Below are 26,129 nucleotides of genomic sequence, written 5' to 3'. Positions count from 1 at the left end.
AGACATATCCCCAGATTTTTAGCAAATTTCCCTAAATTTTATGCTTGAATTTTCATAATCTTTCCTTTTTAAAGAAATCTACAAGGTTTAAGTACACAGCAAATTGGGGAGACATTTTTTATCCTAAAAGAAGTTTCTCAGAATTGTTCATGGAGTGCTAAAGGATAGGACAAATGTATCAAGTTACTTGTTGATCAGATTTGCTTTGAACATAAAAGTATACAGACTGGTCCAGTATAGGATGATTACGTACCACTAAAAGCAGCAGTTCATTTTATTAGACTGGAGGAGAAGGTGATTTGGCAAAAATTGTATTCTTTCCAAGTTGTGCTGACTGTCTAGGAAACTACTTTTTCATTGGTCTTCTTGTGGTAGCCTTAACAGTCTTCTAAAAGGTATACAAGAAAATTTGAACAGGTGATATTATGTGCAAGTTAATAATATCTCTTTCTCCCTCCACCAAACTCATTTTTCTTAAATAATTATATACTAATTTTATAAACATAAAACATGTTATTTGGATACTGATGCCAAGGTAACTGCAACAAAATTGATAAGTGTCTGGGCTGAGAAATTGAATTTATACCTGGTGCTACCTTTTTCTGATTGTTTTGAATTCCTTTGGTTGCTCTTAGTATATTTAGGTATTTAAAATACCCTCAGATTATTCTGTATTTATTTTATCCAGAGTATGGATTCATATTCTTCCAGTCAAGATGTGCTAAGAGCCTAATTTTCTTTTAATTTCATGGAGAACAATTGACTAGCCACTAAGAACAGTTATTAAAACTTGCCAGTTTTCAACTTAAAATCAGTGAACATTTGGCATTTCCTTAAGAAAAGTTTTGTGAGTTTTGCTTTTTTCCCAGTTGTATTTGCCTAATTTGTTTTTATATGTTATTTAAAATTTAGTAAGAATACATTGTTCTAGATTCTGAAAGTCATTTTAGTACTTTTTTTTCCTTGCCTTACCACAGTGAAGACCAGCAGACATACACAAAAAGATATTTGTTTTTTATACCAGGATTCGACAGTAGACATGAGAACAGTTACCGTCTTGGCCAGCTTTGACATAATCATACTATGTTTTCCCACCAGTCAGTCAGATAAGTTGGAGGGGTAAATGTGAGGATTTTATGTTTCTCTAAAGTTCCCAGTTTGAGGCCTCTGTTTGCTTATCATGAGAAGGTACTTGGTTAGAGTTTTCAGAGGAGGTTATATATAACCTTTGAAGGAGCTCTTTATAGCCTAGGAAGTTATTTTATTTCTACTTAAAGATAAGGTCTTTATTGTTATGTGTTCATCCATAAACATTTTCAACTGTAGAATTTGTTCTCAGGAAATATAAGTGGCAATACTTTTAGATACCACTTTAAGTGGTGTTGAACCACAAAAATCAAAATTGGATTAGCTGTAATATTTCAGATCACAATAACTTTAATGAAATCACTGCCATTATTGCATATTTTTCCAATTACTTGAGAACCTTCTATATTTGGTTGCTGGGATATTGCCATGGTCACATTCTGTGTTGGTGTGGAGTGGTGAGTTGTGGAATCAGTGGCAACTCAGGACGCCCAGGCTTGGAAGTAGGCTGTCTGAGAAGTCTTCATTGTTTTGAAGCCACACTTGACATGGACCAGAAGGTTCTGAAGAGACTGGTGGAATCCATCAGTAAGAGTGTCAATAGCTGTAAGTACTGACCAGATACCCAGCACTGCCTGAACATCTTCAGTCAAATAAAAACATTGGTAGTTGGCCATGAGCAAGTGCTTTATAACCACAAAGTAGAGTTCTCCTATTTTCTATCTAATATTTTGGTCATTTAAAAAATATCGGTAGTAAGTGAATGAAAATCCCTGCACTTACATAGAAAATATTTCAGTCATCAGGTGTCCTAAAATACATTACATATGTGGGAAGCCTAGCTTGAGAATTTATGTGACAGTGTAAATGCTAAAGGATTATGTGCCTACGGAGTTCTGATTTTATTATAGTCTGAAATTTAATAAGAGATTTCAAAGTATAAAGGTTTACTGTGACAACTTCCCTGAGTTCTCTGGCACAAAAGCCATAGCAGCAGATGACTGCTGTACTTCACAAGATTGATAGAGATACATAAGGTATTTTAGATGTTAAATATCTTGTTACTTTTGCACATGGCAAGTGTTTATTAAAACTAATAGATTTTTTTTTTAGAATTCCTTGCCCTGCCAGATTTTAAAAAGTAATCTTGTAAATCTTTGTTTCTAAAGCCTGACCACAAGCAATCCTGACTGATTTCTAAGAATTTATTTCTAGACTTTGAGGAAGTACTTTTATTTCAGCCAGCTTTACGGCCTCATTATTGGGCACTTCCAGTTTTCCTTGTGTGACTTTGGCAGGATGGTCACTACCTTGTTTAAGCCTCTCATTGTGGATGTAATTCAGTTTTCTCTTTTCTTGGTTGGATTTTAAATGATCTAAGCTCCTCAAGCACTCCTGGGCCCTGTTTTACTCCTGTTGTCCTGCTGCTGCTGCTGCTGAGTCACTGCAGTCGTGTCCGACTCTGCGTGACCCCATAGACATCAGTCCACCAGTAGTTGTCCTACTACCGAAAAATCCATTCAGCAGATTTACCTAGTGTTGAATGTAGTAAGACATGCCTGCTGTTAATAGCCTGAGTTTTAGAGCATTCAAAGGGAATTATGCTTACTTTGAAAATCTGACTTCCCTTCCCTTCCTGATGAAATTTTTAGAGGTGTCTGCTACCCATATGTGTGTTTAAAACCATTATTTGTTACTAATATTTGAAAGCAATTCTCTGAAATAATCAGTAAATACAAGTATGTAAAACTTAATGAGAAAAAAAAAATTAATGAGCCCCATATCCCATATAGTCTTCTACAAAAAAGATATAGCTGTTTAGAAAAAAAAGAAGTTGCATTCCTTCCTTATTCCAAAGTTTTTGACACTTAATAATTCTTAAGTTACTGTTAACAGTTCAGACCCTAAATACTTGAACAGCTAGTGACCAGGATAACCAGATTATTAACAGCTGATGTTTGTTGAGCTCTTCATTGGCAAGATACTGCAAAATGGTTTATGTCCATTGTCTTTACTTGAAACAGATGAATTGAGGTAGGTGATGTTATCCATGTTCTTAGGTGAGGAAACTGCATCTTAGATTAAGTTGTTTGTGTAAAGTCACCCAGTTAGTGGACTATTTGTGGGGGCTGAGCTAGTCTGATGTATACTCAATCTTTATTTTTTCAAATAAGTCAGCATTATACTAGTCCCTGATGGTCCTTCTGTATCCTGTTGTACCATAGTAAAGGCACAATGAAAGGTTGTTGAAATCAGTTCTTGAGTCCTTCCAGTTGAGACCAGGATAGACAATGTGCTCTCAAGACTAGAATTTGGTTGATGATGGGTATTGCTGCTTTGGCCATCCCAAGAAGCGACTGTCTTTATTATTTCTCTTGGTGTTCTAATTGTGTGACAGAAAGTTGAAGCGATTTTTCCTGGGCTTTGCTTTAGAGCTTCTTAGGAGGGAGCCTTCATAATTTGCTAGGCCCCTCAAGTGCCACATGGCCATCCAGCCATTACCATTGCGTGACTCTGCTCAGATCGTCAGCCAGTCACCTCCAGTGACCTCACAAAGGAAATTCACTACCTTGCTAAACAGCTGTTTCCTTTTTTTTCCCTAACAGATCTAGACTGTTCTGTGTTCTAGAGCTAATATGACTTCTGTCTTCATGAATACTGCTCTCTAGAGCTACATTGTTCATTATAGTAACCACTAGCTTCATGTGGCTATTTAAATAAAATATGTAGAACTTAAAATCCAGTTTTGGTCACATGAGCCTCTTTTCAGGGTTTAATAGCAGCAACTGAGTTGTGGCTACCAAATTGAACAGCACAGATACAGAACATTTCCATCATCTCAGGAAGTTCTATTAGACATTGCTGCTGTAGAGTCATGCAAAGAAGTTATTCCCTCTTCCAGATAATGGCCCTTTAATCTGATGGGGGAGGCAGATAATTATCTCATGGTATATAGTAAGTGGCTTCATGGGTGTGTAACCTGTGTGTTCTTATAGGGCCCCATGCTAAGTTTAAGGCTCTGCTAACACTGACTTAAATTTTTTTTTTTTTTTTTTTATTCTCCCTTGTATTTATTTGGCTGTGCCAGGTCTTAGTTGTGGCCTGCTGAGTCTTTGCTCTTTCTTGCAGCATGCAGGATCTAGTTCCCTGGCCAGGGATCTGATGAGGGCCCCGTGCATTGGGTGCACAGAGTCTTAACCACTGGACCACCAGATCCAGTCCGAAAATTCATTTTAAATTAGAGACCTGCATTTTCATTTTGCATTGGGCCCACACATTCTGTAGTTGACAGTGGCCATGACCTCGTATTTGTAGTATGGTAGGAGTAGCTCCCCCATCAGCATCACCTAAAGGTTAATACTGAAAATATAGATCCCTGGGTACCACCCTTAGTGTATTTTTAAAAATCTCTTATCAGTGGTGCCAAACCTCCAGAGTGTTCACTTCATGTATTCTTAGACACTATAAAGTTTGAGGATCCTGATCTGAATTGTCTTTTCTTCAGACTTCAATTCCGTAGCCTAATGTCAATCCCATTTTGACAGTGAGTTGGGAATTGACCTAGTCGTTTTCACACAGATTGTCATTTTTATACTTACGTACATTAGCAAACTTTTTTAAAGATAAATGAAGAATTTTAAAATTATTCTTAGTAGTGTCATGTGGTTTCATTCAACTGATCATTTTGGCATCTCAGACCTACTCTGGATCTTGACTCTCATCGAGCATATTCCTTAACTTTTCCAGTTTACAAGTGATTGATTATCATGTATTTAGCAAACATGTATTGCGAGATTACCATTGTCCTAGGCTCTGCTGCTGCTGCTGCTAAGTTGCTTCAGTCGTGTCTGACTCTGTGCGGACCCCAGAGACGGCAGCCCACCAGGCTCCCCTGTCCCTGGGATTCTCCAGGTAAGAACACTGGAGTGGGTTTCCATTTCCTTCTCCAATGCATGAAAGTGAAAAGTGAAAGTGAAATCGCTCAGTCATGTCCGACTCCTAGCGACCCCATGGACTGCAGCCCACCAGGCTCCTCCGTCCATGGGATTTTCCAGGCAAGAGTACTGGAGTGGGGTGCCATCGCCTTCTCCGGTCCTAGGCTCTACTTGTTACTGAATAGATAGTAACAAGATTTTGCTAAAATCCCAAGTATTTAGCGAACTAAATTTCCCTGATCCACTCCTACCAGATGGAGGAAATAGTTAAATGTAGTATGGTTTGACTTTGTAAACTCATGAGCCTGTCTTTTCTGGGCACATAGGAGTTTTTAATACAATTGATTATCTTTTTTAGGACTTAGACCAGGACCGCCTAAGGGCCCACTAGTCCAGTATGTGGCTTTTCCTATGTCTGTGGTACGTAGTAACAGGAGCCAATATGTGTGCATACATAGGTTTGTGTACGTGCATATTTCCTAGCTGTGGCTGCTGAACAGGCTTTACTCTAGCGCCACCACCGTACTCATACTCGTGGTCTCCCAACTGTGTGGAGGTTTTCCCCAACAAACAGTTCTCTGTGACATTAGCTGAGTGTCCCTATAGTTTAACACTACCAGGGGAGCATCAGATTCTACAGGTTAAGAGTTCATTCCTACAAGACAGTACCCCACCAGATGTCAATCACAAGTCCAGATGATTATGCTTGTGACCAACTGGCTACAAATCATGACCCCTCCTGTGTTCAGTTAATCTGCTAGAGCACCTCACAGAACTCAGGCTGCAGCTTACTCTCCAGATTACCGATTTATTATTAAAGGATATGATTGAGTAGCTGGATGGAAAAGATACATAGAGCAAGGTATGTGGTAAGTGGTGTGGAGTTTCCAGGCTCTCTCTGGACACCTTTGTGTGTTCACCAACCCAGAAGCTCCACTTTTGGGTGATTTTATGGAGGTTTTATTACACAGCCATGATAGATCATTAACTCAATTTTCAGCCCCCCTCTGGAGAAGGATGGAGGTGGAACTAGAATTTCCACGCTTTTAAACATGACTTGGTTTTTCTGGTGACAAGCTCCCACCTAGGAAGAACCAACAGTCCCCTCATTAGAACTAAAGACATTCCTGTAAACAAGGAAATGCTAAGGGATTTAGGAGCTCTGTGACAGAAACCAAGGAGAGAGACCAATTTTTTTTTTTTTCTGCCCGTTATTTCACACGGATAATACAAGATGGGACTGGCAAGCAGTGCCAGAAAGCAAGGAAGTGTTGCAAAAGGGTGAGGGCATGTGAAAGAGACAGAAGAGCCAACTTGAAAGCTCCCAGTGGCCAAAGGCTGAAACAACTTGGGCAGCGAAATTATTGATAAGTGACACAGTACCGGCCTAAAATACGTATATGTGACTTCATACAGATGTAAATGATTCAATAAATGGAAAAGAGACAGATCTTCCTTTGAAGATCTTAATAGTATAAATACCCTTTCCCTGTGAAGTGGAGTTTGCTGCTGCTGCTCCTGCTGCTGCTAAGTCACTTCAGTCGTGTGCAACTCTGTGCGACCCCATAGACGGCAGCCCACCAGGCTCCCCCGTCCCTGGGATTCTCCAGGCAAGAACACTGGAGTGGGTTGCCATTTCCTTCTCCAATGAATGGAAGTGAAAAAGTGAAAGTGAAGTCGCTCAGTCCTGTTGGACTCCTAGCGACCTCATGGACTACAGCCCACCAGGCTCCTCCATCCATGGGATTCTCCAGGCAAGAGTACTGGAGTGGAGTTTAATTAAACCTTTATCATGAGAGACTGGCTTCTAAGGAATAGATTAGAGAAAGGGGAAGTAGATTCAGTGGAGAAACTAGACTGACTTAACTGCGTGATCCTGCTTAGCAGCAGTGATACATTATGTTAGTGTCATGTATCTGATACGTGACAAGAACAGCACTTTATCCCTCTAGTACTTTTCCCCAAAACATAATCACAATTTAATTATGAGGAAAGCATTAGGCAAACCTAAATTGAGGGACATTCTGCAAAATAAAAACTGTCAAGGTTATGAAAAGGACTAAGACTGAAAACTTGCAGGATTGGAGGAGACATGACAGCCAAATGGATCCCACATGGGATCCTAGAATAAAAAGGAAATTGGTGGAAAAATGGGTGAAATCTATAGTTAGTAATAATGTGCCGATGTCAGTGTATTAGTTTTGACAAATGCCCCATGGTTATGTAAGATGTCAGCAGGAAGAAACAGTGAAGAGTTTTATGGGAATCTTACTCTGGGTGCATCTCTTACATAAAATACAACTATTCCAAACTAAAAAGTTTAATAAATAATGGGTCAATCTCTAGTTTATGAACACCATTCTCATTACCCACAATTTCTCAAGTATCATTTACAGGGGTTCTTTGACCACACATGTAAGGTCTTTAGATATAATGAGCTGCATAGATAAAACTCAGAGAAAGTTACTACCTGCTGCAGATTGTGTTTAAAATCCTTGATTATTTCGCTGGATAACTTGTTAGCATTTGATTCAGAGCAGTTCCTGCCTCCTGACTCACTTTCTTCAGATGGCCATTTCACGTCGCTGTAACACTCAAACGTTAATTCGCCATCACAGTTGAGCAGGGCTAGTTTCAGGCAAACATTAGTGTAATATGTACACCATATTACTCAAATGTTAATTCTCCATCAGAGTTGAGCAGGGCTAGTTTCAGGCAAACATTAGTGTAATATCTACACCATACAGTGTGTCCACACACCTGAGCTGTGTTTCTCCTCATATTCCATAAAGGGGGTGGGGGGGATGGTTTTTGTCCTCAGAGCACTTGCAGCCCCTTCTGTGACCAAGTCTTGAAAAGTCACGTTGCTTTATTTCTATTGTACTCTTGGTTGAAATGGTGGTCAAAAAATCCCCCTAGTTTTAAGTGAAGGAGACACAAGTCCCATCTTTCTAAGGGAGAAGTATCAGAAGTCTCATTGTAAGAAGAGCATATGAGTGCGACAGAATTTAAAAGTATCTGGGAAAAGATGACCTGTCACATCTAGATTGACCATTCATAAGGCAGTTCCAAGAATCCACTGCCAAAGTGATCCTCCTTAAATGCAAATCTGATCCTGTTAACTTGGCAGCCAAAAGTTTCAATGAGCCCCTCTGTAAAGTCAAACGGTTCTGCCACCTAGCTGCACCAAACCATCTGTGGCTCTGAGAATATGCCACCCTGCCTTCAAACTGCCTCCTCTCGTAAATGCTTACTCCTGTGATTGCTTTAGCTCAAGTGACACCTCTTCCTGGAGCCCCTTCTTATTCACTTACTGCCTTTCCCCACTTAATGATTCCTTTCTTTGGATCACTACCAAACACTTTAATCATAGTGTTTGTAACACGTTTATTTCACTTCTTTGTCTCTTGACCAAAGTGTAATAAATTAAGGGCAGAAATGATGGTGTATTCATTGCCTAGGTTCATGGGATTCCCTTAATAAATGCTTATTAGATGGATAAAAATGACCTTTATGTCAAATTTGGGGGCCATGTATGAAGACTGAGAATCTAATTCAGTTGATAAATAATATTAGGTATCTTAATTGTTTATTCTGTAGATTTATCAACCTTTACCCTAAGAGCCAAGTCATTCTGACCATGTTAGAAACCCTAATGTAAACTGCATATTTGCTGTCAGTTCTCATTGGTTTTCGTTGGGTAACTTGAAATCATCTCAAAAACAAAATCTAGAAAATATTTCTCCCTCCACCGTCCCCAAAAGAGGGAGAGAGCAGAAGGAAGAGAGAAATAGAACTAGTAACCAGCTTCCCTCCTAACTCTTAGTTCTCTCAAATTATCTTTCATTCATAGAATCAGACTTTTAGAAACTGAGGGAATCTCAGAGATCATCTAGAATAATACTCAAATTTTACAGGTGAGGACTCTGAGGCATAAAGAAGTTGAATTGTGTTAAGTCAGCTATGTAGGATAAGAAATGGAAGGGGAACCCAGATACTTAAGTCCAGTACCCCAACCCATCGGACAGGGCATTAGAGTCACCTACGTGCTTCTTAAACAGCGTATCAGGCTCCCTACCTGCTTTCTGACCTCATTTCTGTGGTCCTAACCAAAGCTTTGGAGAAAGCAATGGCACCCCACTCCAGTACTCTTGCCTGGAAAATCCCATGGATGGGGGAGCCTGGTGGGCTGCCCTCTATGGGGTCGCAAAGAGTCGGACACGACTGAAGCGACTTGGCAGCAGCAGCAACCAAAGTTTATTGCTGCAGCCAGGCTTCTAGGCTTCCAGTTTTCCCCTTCAATACAACTTTGCCAGGTGGGTTTTCTTAAACCACTTCTCAACCCTTACAGCATAGAAGAATTAGCTGAGCTTTTGTTTCAAAGGTAGCTCCTGGACCCACTGTTAGCAACTGTGACTTAGTAGGTCTGGGGCAAGGCCTTTGACAAGCAATGAGAGGTGGATGATTTTCATACAGAGGGGTGCAAAGATGATACCACAAGAAAGCCTGCTCCAGTAAAATAAATGTTAATCTCCTGACCAGGCATTCAAGGCTCTCTTTCAACAGCCTGTCCAATTCAGTCTTGTTTTTCACTTCTTTCCAACTTGCTGTGCTCCCAGCAAAACATATTCAACCTCAATCTCAATTCTTTCCTTTACTCATGTTATTCCTACTCTTCCTGGAATTCTCCACTTCTTTACCACCCTGAATAGATTCCTTTCTGGATAAATGCTCTGCATCCTTCAAGGCTCAGTTCAAAGTCTACTCTCATGAAAATAGCACAACTCTTTCTCATACAGATTTCTCTTCACATGTCTATAGTGGTGAGTGTCAAATGACATAATTTAACATTTATATACTGTCTTAATGAGACATCTGAGTGGCATCTATCTTGATTGTGTGAGCTCTTAAGTAACAAGTCCATGTCACAGTTTTTAAACCACTAGTACTTTAGAAAAACAAAATAGCTAATTAGTAAAATATATTTTATTGGGTTGAAGAACTCAAAGGTTAAATCTAAGTTGTATTTGTATTTTAATTTTACAGTCAAAAAGAGTGAAATAGAGTGTCTCATAAGAATTTTTCACAACGTGGTGGGACGAGGTGATGTGAAACTTGCTAACGTTGGACTAGATCGTAACACATTTCGAGTGATCCTGCACAGCATATTTGGAATGACTGATGATGTGCTAATGAATAGGGGTAAGGAGTCATGGAGACTGAAATGGGCCAAGCTGAGATGGCAGGTGTGTGTGGGTGTGTGTACACACACATATATATATATATACACACATATATTCAGTTTTCACCAAAGACTGAAATTTTTTAATGCAAAAACTATAAATATAATTCTGGTAGTGCTACTGATTTAGAACAGTAAATTTGATCATGAGGATGGATTTTATTATAAACTCACTCAAGTTGTCTCATAGCTGTAGTACTTTGAGAAAGAACCAGTAATGAACTAAAGAAGCTAGCAGTATTCTTTTTGAAAGGTAAGTTTGTGGTTTCCATTGTCTTTGGATTCATATGCTGTAGACATGTAAAACATGTCAAGTCATGTTGACTTCTTCAACACACACAAAAAGAAAATTGCTGACTGTATTGAAAAACTTAATTTTATATTTAAAATAGGAAACTGTATAACGTGATCCAGTCAATTTCGATAACAAACTTTTAGGTTCAATTTGATGTCTTGATGTGTGTAGACACCATGAAAACTTTATCACGTCATGTGGTGGTCTGCAGTTACATCCGACTCTTTGCAGCCCCCATGGACTGTAGCCCACCAGGCTCCTCTGTCCATGAAACCTTCCAGGCAAGAGTACTGGAGTGGGTTGCCATTTCCTTCTCCAGGGGATCTTCCTAACCCAGGGACTGAACCCTCATCTCTTGCATCTACTGCTTGGCAGGTGGGTTCTTTACCACTGAGCCACCTGGGAAGTCCATAGTCAAAATAACTAATGTTTCCATTACCCCCAAAAGAGTAAACAGTATTGTATTTTCCATAGGGAAATACCAAGATTTCATTGGTAATTTCAAAAATAATGTATTATTTTACTAATTGATCTTTAGGTATAATACAAATTCTTTAGAACAGGATTTTACCACTCTTTTCAGAGTAGAAAAAATTATCACATTGATTATCTACATTGTTGGTCTTTGTTCCTCAAAATAGCCATACAAAACATCACAAGTGACGCTCATCATTAACCATGGGGAGGAGAATGGCTTCTTTCTGTAAAATCTGTTGGAAATATACTTCCGGTTATTTTTGATTCTTTCAAGAAAGATTGTGCCCCTCTTTTGTCCCCCTCTTTTTGGGAGGAAATACTTTTTTTTTTCTCTATTCATACTACTCTTGAATAATAGCTATAAATTACAATACACTAACACATTCTTTTTCTTTCAGTATTTTTTGCATTTGACAAAGACAATGATAACTATATAAATGTGAAAGAGTGGGTTAAAGGACTATCAGTGTTTCTTCGAGGGACTTTTGAAGAAAAGCTGAAGTATAAGATTTCTATATAAATTTTAACATATATATTGTCAACTTTATATTTAATCCATAAATTATTTTTTAAAAAACATAAACTCAGTGTTATTCTCTATAGCACTCTTGCAAAAGTTAGTTCATGAGAGTTTAAAAAAAAAGGCAGATGAAATGGGTGACCTATTTCATAGGAGAGTCCCCAGACCCAGGACACTTACTTTACTAGTTCTGTAACAATCAAATACCACCAGGATGGCTCTTTGGCTCAAGGCCTGGGCAAATAACAGCAGCTACAGGTCAGGACGGGTGCCAACTATGATCATAGGCAAGGCTGAGCACTCTGGGGCTGTGTCTGGGCTCAGCAGGAAATGGGCCTTGAATATGGGCAGCCGTGCAGTTCACAGCGGGACTACTGCTTGCCTTTTCCTCAGAGAAAGTATGAGGGATGAACACGCAACAAGGCAAAGCACACAACTGTCAGACACCAACACTCTACTGTTAGAGTGAGTGCAGGCGGATAGAGAGGGAGTGAGACTGAGGCAACGCAGTCCCAAAGGAAGGAGCTTCCTACAGAAAAGCATCATCAGGACTTCCAAAGACGAAAGGCTCCCAGTTCACAATTTTGTAGAGCTAGCTCTGGCTCACCTCACCTGTACCACTGCTGTGATGCATGTTTTCTGTTTGACACCTCCTGTGCCAGGGTGTGAAACCTAGAAAGAGAATAGGAACAATTTTAAACAACAGTGTTCAAGGGAACAGATATCAAATTACTTAGGAAAAACTGCAGAGTTCTGAGTATGCAAGCAAATTTTTATCCCTTCTGCCACTTGATTCTGGATTTGGGATGTTCAAAAGAAAATCTCTAAGTTAAATACATGTTTTAAAAATGATAGTAACATTTTAAAGACTCACCAACTGTATTTGACATTTATGACTTTTGTTTCTATGTTTTATTTGAGGGAGGTCTTTTTTTTTCCTTTTTTTTATACTTAAAAAATTGAAGTATAATTTACATGCTGCTGCTGCTGCTGCTGAGTCGCTTCAGTCATGTCCGACTCTGTGCGACCCCATAGACGGCAGCCCACCAGGCTCCCCCGTCCCTGGGATTCTCCAGGCAAGAACACTGGAGTGGGTTGCCGTTTCCTTCTCTAATGCATGAAAGTGAAAAGTGAAAGTGAAGTCGCTCAGTCGTGTCCGACTCTGCGACCCCATGGACTGCAGCCCACCAGGCTCCTCCATCCATGGGACTCTCCAGGCAAGAGGACTGGAGTGGGGTGCCAGTGCCTTCTCCAATTGACATACAACATTGTATAATTCCTTTTTTCACTTACATGTTTTTTCCCCCACTTTTCTCCAGTCTAATTTTCACAGGATACCATTAAGTATAGTAGTCACTTGTTCCTTATAATTGCAGAGTTCTTATACAGAAGTCTCACTGAGAAATGAAAAGTGAAGTTTCATGAATGTAAATTCTTGTGAAAGGGTTTGTGACAAAGTGCAGCTGGACATGATGAACTGCTGTTGTTTAGTCTTTAAGTCGTGTCCGACTCATTTGCCACCCCATGGACTGTTGTCTGTTAGGCTCTCTGTCCATGGGATTTCCCAGGCAAGAATACTGGAGTGGGTTGCCATTTTCTTCTCCAGGGATCTTCCCAAACCAGGGATCAAACCCATGTCCCCTGCATTGGCAGGTGGATTCTTTACCACTGAGCCAGAAGGGAAGCCAGCATATAATGAATAGCACCACACTATCAATTTTTTTCCCTTTTCTAATCCCACTGCCTAAAAATACTTCATGTATTATATATTTCAAGATATGGTACTTTGGGGAAAATACTATTTCTAGTAGGGTTGTGTCACAAGCTCATATATGCTATATATTAGAAAAATGCAACAAAAGAGCTAATCTGATACTCTGGAATTTAATACCTGGTTCTTTTTCTTCCTCCCTCACTCCCTCCCTTCCTCCCTTCCTTCTTTTCTTCCTATCTTGCTCTTCATTCTTTCCTTGTCTCTCTATCTCCCCTCCCTGCTCCTTTCCTTTCTTTCCAAAAACATTTAACTAGATTACTAACTCAAGAACTACTTCACTGCTATATGCCCAGGACCTGAATAAGGTCATGTGTGGGATGAAGTTATGAGAAACTGTAGCAGTGCTTACATAGTGCAGTGGAAATCATGGAAATCGTTCTCCAGGGAGAGATGGATCATTTGGGATAATGAAATGGGCAGTCTCCAAGGAGATGACAGACTCACTACCCATTACCCAAATATATTGAAATATGTTTTTTGTCAGTGATATAGTGATGTGTATACACTAGCTTTTTAAATCTGAGTAAGAAGGAAATTGCCTGGAAAATCCCATGGATGGAGGAGCCTGGAAGGCTGCAGTCCATGGGGTCGCTGAGGGTCGGACACAACTGAGTGACTTCACTTTTACTTTTCACTTTCATGTATTGGAGAAGGAAATGGCAACCCACTCCAGTGTTATTGCCTAGAGAATCCCAGGGACGGGGGAGCCTGGCGGACTGCCGTCTATGGGGTCACACAGAGTCGGACACGACTGAAGCGACTTAGCAGCAGCAGCAGCAGCAAGAAGGAAATTATAGCAGCAAGATACACATACATATTTATATGTGTATAAATGAAAAGAAAGAATTTATACACATTGTGTGTGTGTGTGTGTGTGTATCTCACAAAGGATATTTAGTCTTGTGGAAAGATTTATAAAATTCTCTCCTGTGTAGAATGTTGTTGTTCAGTCACTACGTCACGTCTGGCTCTTTGTGACCCCATGGACTGCAGCACGCCAGGCTCCTCTGTCCTCCATTGTCTCCCAGGATTTGCTCAAATTCATGTCCACTGAGTCCATTGAGTCTGGACTGTAGATTGTAAACTGTTTTTATCCTTCTTTAATTACATACTGAAATAACTGAGAAGACTAATGACATTTTAACTATTTTTATCCGTATCTATAAACTTCTTGTGCTTTGGAAAGTTTGTTTTGAAGTTTATTATTTCAATGGTGATGGTTACATTTCTCGAGAGAGAATATACGACATGTTGAAGAACAGTCTACACCAACAGTCACCCGAAGAAGAGACTGATGAAGGAATAAGAGAGTTGGTAGATATAGCCCTGAAGAAAATGGTAAGAATAAACAAGCTGTAGTTCGTTATATCCAGTCAAGTGGATGTGAGGAAGCTAAAGAAATGATTTGGTTCCCTACGTGGTGAATGTAACCTTCATGAGGGCAGGAGTTCTTGTTTGTTCTCTGCTCTATCCATTGCCTAAAACAGTGCCTGGCTGACAGTGGTTACTTCATAAATATTTATGGGATGGCTGGGTGATTAAATGAATCACTACATTAAATGAATGTTAATTTTATTTATTACTGTACTATCAGTAAATCCTCCTTATCTGGGAAGGAGGGTGATAGACATAGTTCTTTTAAAATTGAATGCCACTGTAGTCTCTTTTCATGACCTTTGCTTTCTCATCCATCTCCACACATTATAATGAAATAACCCGTATAAACTGCTTACTACATGCTGGGCCCTTCACAGAAGCTTAATATTTAAACATGTTTTATCTTCAAAACAACAGTATGAAGTAGAAAATATTATCTCTATTTTGCAGGTGAGAAAACTGAAGTGCAGATAGGTTTATACAAGGTCATGATGGAAAATGAGGTGCAAAGTTTATCTTTCAATGAAACCAGTAACACCTCTTGATTATGGCCATAGTGACCTCTTTTTCTTCTTCCTGTGACCCTAAACTGGATACCAATGGTTTAAGACTCTGAGGCTGCCAGGGTCCAGCTCACTACCTCTTTGGAGTTGAGGAAGTAAGCAATGAGGGGTCTGCCAAGTCTCAGATTCAGCTAACAGACCAGAGGGTGTCCTCTTCCATTGGAAATGCTCAGTAGCCACTGAGAGGCGGGAGGGCAGACTTCTTGAGTGACAGTATCCTTCCCAGTACCACACCCATGCCCCCTTTTATTAAAATACTTAAAAAAAAAAAAAAAAATTTTACTTGGCTGCTCTGGGTCTCAGCTGCAGCACATGGGATCTTTAGTTGCAGAATGCAGGATCTGGTTCCCTAGAGGGCGACTGAACCTGGCCAGGCTCCCTGTGTTGGGAGCATGGAGTGTTAACCACTGGACCACAAGGGAAGTCCCCCAGCCCCTTCTTTTGGAAAGAAAATGTTATGGAGTGAATCTTTTTCTGGAAAATTATTCAAACCTTTCTTTAAATCAAGAGCCCCCCAGCAATCTTGATTTAGTTATGCCCAGAAGTGAAAAAATAAGGACTCATCAAGTCAAATCCAAATTGAATTAAGCAGTTAAAACTATTCATAATCTACACACACGATTTAGTTACTTTCTCATAGTCCCTGTCATGAACACTGCATTCCAGCCTGGTCTGCCTGCTTCCTGACTTGCATTCCGGCTTACTGTCATAATCCATGTGGAGCCATTCCTCTGCTTTTCCTCGCCACCTATCTACACCCCAACCATCTTTAAGGGCCTAGCAGGTCTGCTAGCTTCTTCTGATCCTAGTCCTTCTTGCTCTCTCAGTGCCTGCTCCTTATTAAGCAGCTTCACTTTTACACATTTTACGTTATATCCTTGTCTCAAGTTTAAGAGATGCTTTGTGAAACAAGACTAAGCTTAAGAATCTTTGGCACTATTTCCATCACAAAAGTAGCAGTATGGTAACGGGCTTCCTCTAATTTTCTGTTTCATTTCCCCAACTTGCATAGAAGTCCTTTAAGGATTTTTATTATTATTTGGCCGCACCAGGTCTTAGTTGTGGTGTGCGGGATGCTAGCTGCCAGCCCACCAGGGAAGCCGCCCGAGGGACAGGGTTTTGTATGTCTAAGGTAACGCTGGGGCTGCTATGACAAAGTATCATACTCTGGGTAAACACCTGGAGTTTATTTCTCACAATTCGGGGAGTCTGAGAAGTCCAAGATGAAAGTGCCAGCAGGTTCACTTCCTGGCTGAGAGCTCTTTTCTTGCCTTGCTGACAGCCACCTCCTCAGTGGGTCCTCACATGGCAGAGAGACGGAGCTTTGGCCTTCCTTTTACTCACAGGCACCTTCATGACCTCATCTAAACCAAACTTACCTCCCAAAGACCCCCACCTTCAAATATGATCCCATTGCAGTGGTTAGAGCTTTAATTTGGGAGATGTGGAGGGACATTCTATTCATAATATCAGGTATTAGATTAAAAGGAACAAAGTAAGTTGCCTCCATAAGTAAGCATCTTTTGATGTGTGCAAGTAGTGCCTACATAAGTGTGAACTTGATTTGGTAAAATCTTTTATTCTACAGTTATTTTCCATGCAGAATTAAAATTAACTACTCTGTCATTTACCAAGAAATCATCTTCCTCTCTAGGATTATGACAACGATGGCAGGATATCTTTTGCAGATTTTGAAAAAGCAGTCAAAGAAGACAGACTTTTGTTGGAAGTGTTTGGGCCGTGTTTACCGGATGCAAAGGTGCAGTGGCAGCAGCGAATTGGCTTGGGGGAAATTTTCAAAGATCTGAAAAGAAATCCTTGCTAGACACTTACCTCTATAGGGTTCCAACCTACTGCTGAAGTTCAAGCAATCAAGGTCTCTGCCCCATCTTAGCATTTGGGACCCAAGACTCTCAGCTTTTAACCAGCTTAATCATACACAATTCCTAATATTCTGGATGTTCATATTTTCTCCCTCTAAACCCAAGGTATACTGGCTTGCTTGAGATACAACAGCAAATACAGGGTGGATTCAGCAAGAACCTACCATCAACTGCTAGGAGAAAACTTGCTTTCTTTCTCATTTGTTGTCAATGAGAATACACTTTCAAAAATTTTGGACACATGCATAGTATAGTATTTTATTTGTGCTCAAAAAGTATTGAATTTGACAAATGTTTTCTGTGCCAGAAGAGCCGGCCTGATAATTGACTTCACTATTTCCTTTCTTAATTCTTCCTTTGAGCAACACATGATATAGGAAGAAACACATGCAAACACATGATATAGGAAGAAACTTTTTATTCTCTGCAGTAATTTAGATGGGTGATTTCTGTGGATGAATTTGCATAATGTTAAGCTATCCTTCATAGCTCAGTTGGTAAATAATCCGCCTGGAATGCAGGAGACCCCGGTTTGATCCCTGGGTTGGGAAGATCCCCTGAAGAAGGGAATGGCAACCCACTCCAGTATTCTTGCCTAGAGAATTCCTGGAAAGAGCAGCTTGGCAGGGTACAATCCATGGCGTCGCAAAGTCAGACATGGCTGAGCAACTGACACTTTCCCTTTCAAGCTATCCTTAAGTCATCTCAGCTTGTCCTGCTGTAGTTTATCCCCACATTTTAACTGTCTGGAAACCTGTATTAAAAATCAATGTGTAAAAGGCAAACTTTTTAAGAGGACTGATGGGTTAAACAGTATAGAATAACAGGCTGGAGTAAGTACTTAGGTTCAGATGGAACCACCAAGGTTCTTCAGCTGCTCCCCTAGAGTCCATCCGTAGCCCAGTTATCTAGAGTCTTACTGCTCCAAGTATAATCTGTGCACCACTGGCATCACCTAGAAACTTGTGAGAACTGCACTCTCAGACCCCTCCTCAAACCAGCTGAATCAGAATCTTTTTTTCTTTAGTGTGTGACACAATTCAGGTTCATTTTCTCTCCCGTGTCATGGTCCATCTTGTGTCTGTGGCCAGGGATGGGGAGGAATGCTGGCCTCCACAGTCATGGAAAAGGTCAGGGACACAGAACCCACATAGCAGCTCCTCCCTTCAGGACTATCAGAGAAAATTTTAATTGACATAAAATACACCTGTCATAAAATTTATCTTAACCAGTTTTAAGTGTACAGTTCAATAGTGATAAGTACATTGATGCTATTTTGCAACCAATCTCCAGAACTCTGCTCATCTCGCCAAACTGAAACTCTATACCCATTAAACAACTTCCCAGTCCCATCACCCACCAGCCCCCGCCACCACCATCCAAATCTGCATTTTAATAAGACCCCAAGGAAGAGACTCAGAACACCTGAAAGTCTGAAAAGCCTGATCTAGACAGCAACTTGCTCTAAGTCTATGTTGAAGTTGCTAATGTATTTTTTGACTAAGAGTGCACAGAAAGTACAGTTGACCCTTGAACGATACAGGTTTGAACTGGGAGCGTCCACTTGTATGTGGGATTGTTTCTATTAATAAATACATACTATATGATTCACGGTTGGTTGAATCTGAGGATACAAAACAACAGATATGGAAGGCAGACTGTAAAGTTACATGTGGATTTTTGCGTGGAGGGTCAGCAACCCTAACGCCACATTGTTCAAGGGTCAACTGTATGTAATTATCTCACAAGGAAGTAGGGCCAGTCCCCTTGCCTGCAGCTTCTTTTAATACCATCCACCACGCAGTGCCATCCTAGCAAGCTCGCATAACATCATAAACGAAGGTGAAACTTTCTAACTTTTATGTTCAAATTCAGTCCATTAGGCAAGAGACCCTTAGGATGGGGAGAGAAGAAAAAGGGACACCATCTGGTATGGGCCTCTTCTGGTTACTGTTATCAGCAAAAAAAAGAAAACAGCAAACAGCCTGGACATACTTGGACCTCCAATTATGTGGCCCACTGACAGGGAAAAAATGTGGGAAGTGGTGGTGAAAGTCTACCATTTACAAATATGGATTTGTTTCTGCCTCAGACAAAGTAAATTATCTTTGAAGTTAACTAAAGCATATATGCTTCTCATTTCAGCTTTGTGCTAACAGTTTATTAACTTTTTTGCTTTACAGAGTTGTCTTGATTTTGAAGCCCTGGCATTCCAACATATCCTGACTTCTAGTTTTTGAATGTTACTCACCCAAAATTATTAAAATCAGAAACAGATCCTGGTCGCCTGTCTTTATATTGTAAAGTACCTATAGTTGCTTCAATTGGTTTACATATAGTGACTGCAACATGAGAAATAATGTTGTAATGAATGATTTCTATAATATTAAGTATGGATCAAAATAACATCAATTGATATAATAAGTAATGATAAACTAATTAATTTGTTAAGTTAAGCCAACAACCTTAGATCTTGGAGCAAATGTTGTGAATTAGCCATTCACAATCCTCTTTTCTCCTGCTTCCTCAAAAACAAATAGAAAACCTAAACATCTGACATTCTACACTCTTCTGTTAGGAACAGCAGTGGGCCCAATTCCAGCCAATAGGATGTAACCAAAATCACGGAGTGGAGGATCTGGAAAAGTTTTATTTTTTTTAAAGGGACATAATTGGTTGGCATGTTCTTTGTTCACGATAAACTAATTTTAAAAGATGAAACTAAATTAGACAAGTAGCTTGAATGAAACTACAAAGAAGAGAGTGCATTTTTAATACCAGCAGTAAAAATCTCTTCAAGAATCCAAGTGACAGCCTAAAAAGTAGTCCTCTAAAAATATTAATTTACTGCAGGCAATTTATATCCTTCTTCTTTGTTTTAAAGGACGACTTCTATGCACGTCTTCCACTTTGTCCTCTGGAGGCTTTGGTACAGATGAAATTACCTAGTTTTAAAGAGAACCACCAACAGTTTAATTTTTATAGTAGAAGAGTAATAAATTATTAGAAGAGGTAAGATGTACACCCAGGAGTTTAATCCTTGCCATCACCACACTTAAGGCAGTCAGCCCAGGTTCAAGGTGCAGCCTACAGTCTAGGCACAGAGCAAAGTTTTCTGTCCAAATACTGATGGGAGTAAAATTTTTAAAGCCAAGAAAAATTTTGAGGGGAGAAAAGTAAATGTATGCTCTACTTTAACATTCCTTTATAGAGCTGTTATTTTCTGAAGTCACTTGTAATTTTATGAATACAGAGAGATACCCTGGTTTTGTGTTAACTTGAAACACGATAATGTTTGATATATTCAGAGACAAGGAGGGTCCAGCCAGGATGGTGGAGGAAAAATGTAGAGAAATAAGCAAAAATGCTAGAATCCTCAATTTCTCAAGGAAAAATGAAACCAAATACATCAGAACAAAGTAGACAATCTAAGTTAAAGGACATACAACAGTCTTCACTTAAAATGGAAAATTACTAGAATCTGACATAACTGTATTTAGTATTTTTCTTCTACAATTTCTAAATCTAGGACGTGGACCTAACTTTTTCTTGAAAACAGTCGGCTCTGGTAAGGTGTGTCTGTGTCTCAGTCTATCACACCCGCAGGCTGGGCGCCAGCACGAGCGAAAACAATGCTACAGAAGTTTAAGCATAAAAACTGGGTCCCTCAGTTTTTATTATAAAATAATTCCTCGTCCTTAACTGGATATAACTTTGATGTTAAGAAAAGGTACATAAAATAATCTCCCTTAGCCTTTCTTACTCACATTTGTGAAATATATGTACCACTATGTGAGAAGCATTTTCTGAACCCGAGTTCAAGTACAAGAGAATGGTCTTTCTCCTTCAGATGATTTCTAAAGACTTGCCCCATAGTAAGGTATCTTTCAAAAGCTATCTCAAATATTAACTTTTATTTGTGCTTAGAAAATGGAAAATGATAATGTAAATAACAGTAAAAAACTACTACTTAAGGAGGACAATTTATCAATAGGTCTAGTCTACTTAAGAAATATGAAATTAAAATGCAGACCTTCAGGCCTAATCTTTAGAAATCTCACCTTCTTCTATGATTATCAAAGAAGCAAAATAAGCATTTGAATTTTTAAATTTATAATTGTGAACTTGAGAAATAAATTATAATAATTTCCCCTCAATGCAGTAGTTCTCCACGTTGGCTCATATTACAACTATCTGGAGAGGGATAGTTTTGTTTAAAAAGGGAGGGCCTGGGCTCCATTCTCATAGACTGATCTGACTGAAACTACTGCTTTTATATTTTCTACCTAGAGTAACATAAAATATACTTAAAGAAAGGATTAAAGGTATCAAAACAAATACATATCTGTAAGTCAAATTCAGTTACTTCAACACAGAATTGTAGGAAAATACATCTAAAAATTAAAAATGGAAAAAAAAGAATGACAATACTAAAAAAAAAAAAAGATGACAATACTGAAGTTCCTACAAATAATTCTCCACTTAGCTGTTAGTCCTTATAACCAAACTGTCTCTTAAAAGTTTCTTTTTTAAACGATCTTACCTCTTTAAGTTTATTCCGAATTAAATTCGCTGTTGTATTCAAGGAGTCATCATGCATGTCCACTTTAGGAATGTCTGGTAACTGGGGGCCAATCATAACCTCCTTGCTACTTGGGCATGCTTCAGCAAGAGTCTCACGCTTGCAGTCATCTTCTCTTCTCCTTTTCCGCTCCTGCAGCTGTGTTGTCCTAGGCATAAACCTGTCAACTGCCTCTGAAGGAGTGAGAGCCTTCTGTGTGCCAGGGCGGGCCAGTGAATTCTGTAAAGTTTTCATCTGCATTTTCTGCAGAGAGTCACAGTGGTCACAACGCCCCAGTGTTTCATCAAAGTTTCTACCATCCTGAGAGGAGTTTGATGGTCTGTCTACACGTTCTCCTGATGAACATTTACACTTGGGGGAGAAATAACACAAAGGCAACTCAGAAGAATAAGGAAGACAAAGATCTGAGTTCCCAGTAGAAGTGTTCAGAGAGGCTGCAGGAAATCCAGATGTCTTTGAATGGAAGGCCCCTCTAAAATCTTTTGCATCTTTATGCTTCTTTGTCATGTAATGATCTGTATGTTACAATTTAAAAGGCAGGGAAAGGGAAACAGAAATGGTTCATTTACTGTTTTCACCATGTAGAAACACGTAACTTTAAAAAGAAACATTAAGATGTTAATGAATGCTACCCTAAAAAATTTATTCTTGAACAAGTACTGTATTTACATGGTTTAAAAGCTAAAAAGGGTATCTGTCCAGTCTTCTCCCTCCCACTTAGCCCTCTTGTTCTCCTATAATACCCACTTCTCTGTATCTCTCTGCTTTCCAGTTAACTCTACATCTTAGGGAGTTTTTCCATGTCATTACACAGAAAACGTTTTATATCTTCAAAGTATTTTTACTATTTGAACGTATTGTGCTTAATTTGTGTTTAGTTTTTAAAGGAAACAATATGCTGGGTCCATAGTTTATCATTTCTTTTGCCACACGGACAGGTTTTTCCTGGAGCCAGTTCTTTACACATTTACACAGATTATAGTTCAGTGCCTACGAATGACCAAAGGCTCCCAACAGCTCTTGCCAAAGTTTCAGGTAAGTTTCCCACATCTCTCCTCACACAGCCAGGTGCCCCTTACCCAACCAGCCAGAAACTCATCATTTTCAACAGCTTTTTAGACACTGTCTTTTTAACTAAAGGGTGAAAATGTGGTAATTTAGCCTCTAGAATTATTCGGATTTCAGACCACACATACTATCATAGTCCAGTGCTGACTCCTCTAGTTCTACAATCCATGAACTAGATCCTATGACTCCATTCTGTGCACTGGGATTTTGTGTCCAGGGCAACTTGATTAGAAACACGGGGCATCTGGCCAGCTCGTGTTGATCAACAGTGGAATTTCCCCACTGTTTTCAGTTTTAGATTCACAGTTCAAACTGGTCTGCACATCCGAAGCTGTTTCTCACTGTCTTGGGGTCAAAGCCTTAATTCCTCAGCATGGACACAGGCCTTTCAGGATTCACTTACTGTCCCCTTTTCTAATCTCAGATTCACACATAAGCTACTGTGCTGTGGTTATCATATATTACTCACAGTTCCTGAAAATGCATGATACTCATTTATTCCTCTGGCCCATCTTTCCATCTGTTCCTCTCCCTCTCCCATTCTCAGTAACGTCTACTTTCCCTTCAGAACTCAGCCACCTTTCTCATCCTGCAGGAATCTTCCATGAAATAACATCTATCCCTTCCCAGGCCAGATTACATAACATTCTGTAAAGAAAAAACTTCGTAGCTTATACTCACTAGACTGGGAAAACTCTAGGAGGATAAACTCAGCAAAATGCCTGACACATAGGAGGTGTTTAGTAGTAGGCTTTACATACCTTTATTTTTAGTCATTCTTGCTACATAAGCATTCCTCTCTCGTAATTTTTTTCTGGTTTCTTCAACTGTTTCAAATTCTGGAGCATAGCACACATGAAGCAACCCACCAAAGAAACTCTGCTCATCCATTTTTCTCTTGGCTATCCTAAACAGAAATTCACAATATCATGGTTTACTTAGGGTGAAAGCTTAACTAGTATACAATGCTCTGATCTAAAAAGCAAAGTCCAGATTTTGTTGTGTACATAAATCCTATGTCTTGGGAGTTAAGATGCTCTGCACGTGAATGGTATTGACCCTACTGATCCACTGCATATTCTTTCAGAGCCTTTCTTCCCCTCTCCCAAGAGTCTTCATAGATTTTAAGCTAAGTTTTCCAAAAATATCCAGACTCCTTTTAACCAACACAGGATTCAGCTGGTTGGCCTGAGGTATACAATCTGTGGTCATGAAATAGAGATTCTGTGTTAAAAGGCCCTCAAGAATTAGCTCATGCCCAGCTTAGCCTTTTTAGCACAATGTGTTCCTATAATGGGGTTCAAAGATAAGAAATTAATAAAAATATTACAATTATTAATAATGGAGGAGACACAAATATGTAACAGTAAACGAGAAAAGGAGAGGATTGTATTCATTTAATGTATACTTACTAAACATCTATGACTGGCCAGGAATTACTACAAAATTAAGTACTTCTGTGTCCAGGGAAAATGGTAAGAAATACTCACTGAGATTTTACCATGTGCCAGGCAGTGGCCTAAATGCTTAAATGCTTCACTTGAAATCACGCTTCTCAACATCCCTATGATGACTCTGAGGCATGGGGAGATCATTTGTCCAAGCTCACCTTGGTTTGTGGAGCCAGGATTCAAATCCACATGTCACACTGTCTGGCTCATCGTTAAAGGGGTGTGGGAGATGCAAAAGCTTCATGGAATGAATGCACAATAAGAAAATATGCTTCCCTAACCATGAGGAGCTGGCAAGTTGGTTAGGGGAGTGAGATTACACATAAGAGCAACTGGAGAACAATACATGACCCATATACCCCAGTACTATTTGTAGCACAGAAACTGTGAATTGTAACAGCCAGGGAAGGATGGGCTTGAAGCATATTAGTGACAAGAATATAAGATAAGGCATCTCATATTTCCCTTATTACAGCAGAGGATTTATGCTATAGAGAAGAAAAAAAAGATGGGGTCAATTCAAGCTCATGTTGTTTACTGCATTCTGAACAGGAGGCATCGCATCTGCTAAGCCCTCTACGTGGATTATCTCATTTCATCCTCATACAACTTCAGTAAGTAGACCTTTTTTACCATACACATTTTATAGAACAGGAAAACAGGTTTAATGGGATTAAATAACTTGTCCAAGGTCATGATGTTAGTAAGCAGTGGAACCTGAAAACTTAGTCCAAACCCAGTTTTTACTCTACCACACTACAAGACAGAAAATGGTTAAGCATGGAGATGACCTGATGGACAGACTTTTGATAAAGCTAACACTTACATTAAGAATATTGGGAAAAAATTAAAAGCCATGTTAGATTACTGGGTAATTCATGAAAGAATAAGGGAGGCCAAAATGATAGCAATGGGAACAGAGGAAATGAGACACTGCTTAACTTGCATATTACCTTGCGCTTTGTAAATTGAGAAATTTAATAAGATAAACTTCTGTAAAGTCTTCTGCTGGGTATTCATCTAGAGCATTATACTGTTCAATTGTACCATATAAAGCAAATCGCTCAACTAATTCCTTCATTGCTCCCACTGCAGGAACTCCTTGTATTAATAAGTACCAAGACTCCAAATTGATTGTATATACCTAAAAGAGATGCAGACACATTAAATGTATTTCACAAACAAGCCTAAGACAAACTGTTACTATTTAAAAAAAAAAAAAAAAGGACTGAAAACAAAAACTACTCTGTTCAGGTCTGTAGAAAAGTTTTTTGTTTTTTGGTTTTTTTTGCCCCTCTCTTTGTAGAAACAATAATTCACCCTACATGTGAAGGCTTCGAGCTAAAGCACATAATAGACTGCCTCCAATCGACATGTCTTCAGAAGCTGCCTCGGTAAATGTTACAGGAAAGAGTTAAATATTCACTACTGTAAACCCGGAAGATACGACTAAAACACATACCCCGTTTTCAGGGAGCTCCAACAGTTGACCAAAGAGGCCGCGAGAGTATCTGCTACCTGAGTACCGGCGTTCCTCACACTCATCTCCAGCAAATGGGTGTGACCGCAGCCTTTCAAGACTTTATTTACATTAACTAGGCGTGTGAAGCTACAGCTCACATAAAGCTACCGACGACAACGAATGAAACCAAAATCACTTTACCTTCACAGCGCGAGGCCGTCGGCCCTCCCGATACTTGGCTCTCGAGTCACACACAGCCCTTTGGACGTGGTGATCCAATACGCCCCCAATTTGCCCTCCACTCGACGCCATCTTGCCGGCTTTGGCCCTCGCAGAGACGACAACATCCGCCTGTTGCCCTTCTGATTATCCAATCAGAGAGAGGGATGGGTCAAGGCGCGCCGAGATTGGCTG

The 26,129-nt window shown here is 39.6% G+C and overlaps 2 protein-coding genes across 3 annotated transcripts; one reads left to right on the top strand and one right to left on the bottom strand.

Annotated features, from left to right (window-relative positions):
- The first annotated feature begins 14 nt into the window (after window positions 1-14).
- Window positions 15-19,922, top strand: LOC133245823 (calaxin-like). The gene is made up of 6 exons (XM_061413436.1): window positions 15-1,692; window positions 10,068-10,223; window positions 11,434-11,538; window positions 14,516-14,667; window positions 16,924-17,028; window positions 19,336-19,922. The coding sequence occupies exons 1-6, from the start codon at window positions 1,635-1,637 to the stop codon at window positions 19,390-19,392; spliced, it is 633 nt and encodes a 210-aa protein (XP_061269420.1). The 5' UTR covers window positions 15-1,634; the 3' UTR covers window positions 19,393-19,922.
- Window positions 19,783-26,129, bottom strand: RBM48 (RNA binding motif protein 48). Of its 2 annotated transcripts, XM_061413426.1 has the most exons (5): window positions 25,917-26,129; window positions 25,207-25,397; window positions 23,564-23,709; window positions 21,696-22,249; window positions 19,783-20,097 (listed from the first exon to the last, which is right to left on the bottom strand). In XM_061413426.1, the coding sequence occupies exons 1-5, from the start codon at window positions 26,025-26,027 to the stop codon at window positions 20,011-20,013; spliced, it is 1,089 nt and encodes a 362-aa protein (XP_061269410.1). In that variant the 5' UTR covers window positions 26,028-26,129; the 3' UTR covers window positions 19,783-20,010. The 2 variants fall into 2 exon arrangements, with proteins under 2 accessions (XP_061269410.1, XP_061269411.1); XM_061413427.1 differs by lacking the exon at window positions 25,207-25,397 and having other exon boundaries at window positions 25,917-26,004.

Source organism: Bos javanicus, chromosome 4 (genome assembly GCF_032452875.1).
Source record: "Bos javanicus breed banteng chromosome 4, ARS-OSU_banteng_1.0, whole genome shotgun sequence".
In the NCBI taxonomy this organism is placed as follows: domain Eukaryota; kingdom Metazoa; phylum Chordata; class Mammalia; order Artiodactyla; family Bovidae; genus Bos; species Bos javanicus.
This window is presented reverse-complemented; position numbering and strand designations above follow the sequence as displayed.

Coding starts and splice junctions, on each gene's coding strand:
- RBM48 (XM_061413426.1), bottom strand. CDS start 26,027: ATGGCGTCGAGTGGAGGGCAAATTGGGGGCGTATTGGATCACCACGTC. Junction 22,250..23,563: donor AAGAATGACTAAAAATAAAG/GTATGTAAAGCC, acceptor TGTAACATACAG/ATCATTACATGACAAAGAAG. Junction 20,098..21,695: donor TTCGGAATAAACTTAAAGAG/GTAAGATCGTTT, acceptor CTTTAAAACTAG/GTAATTTCATCTGTACCAAA.
- LOC133245823 (XM_061413436.1), top strand. CDS start 1,635: ATGGACCAGAAGGTTCTGAAGAGACTGGTGGAATCCATCAGTAAGAGT. Junction 14,668..16,923: donor ATATAGCCCTGAAGAAAATG/GTAAGAATAAAC, acceptor CTTCCTCTCTAG/GATTATGACAACGATGGCAG. Junction 17,029..19,335: donor CGTGTTTACCGGATGCAAAG/GTGCAGTGGCAG, acceptor TTTGCTTTACAG/AGTTGTCTTGATTTTGAAGC.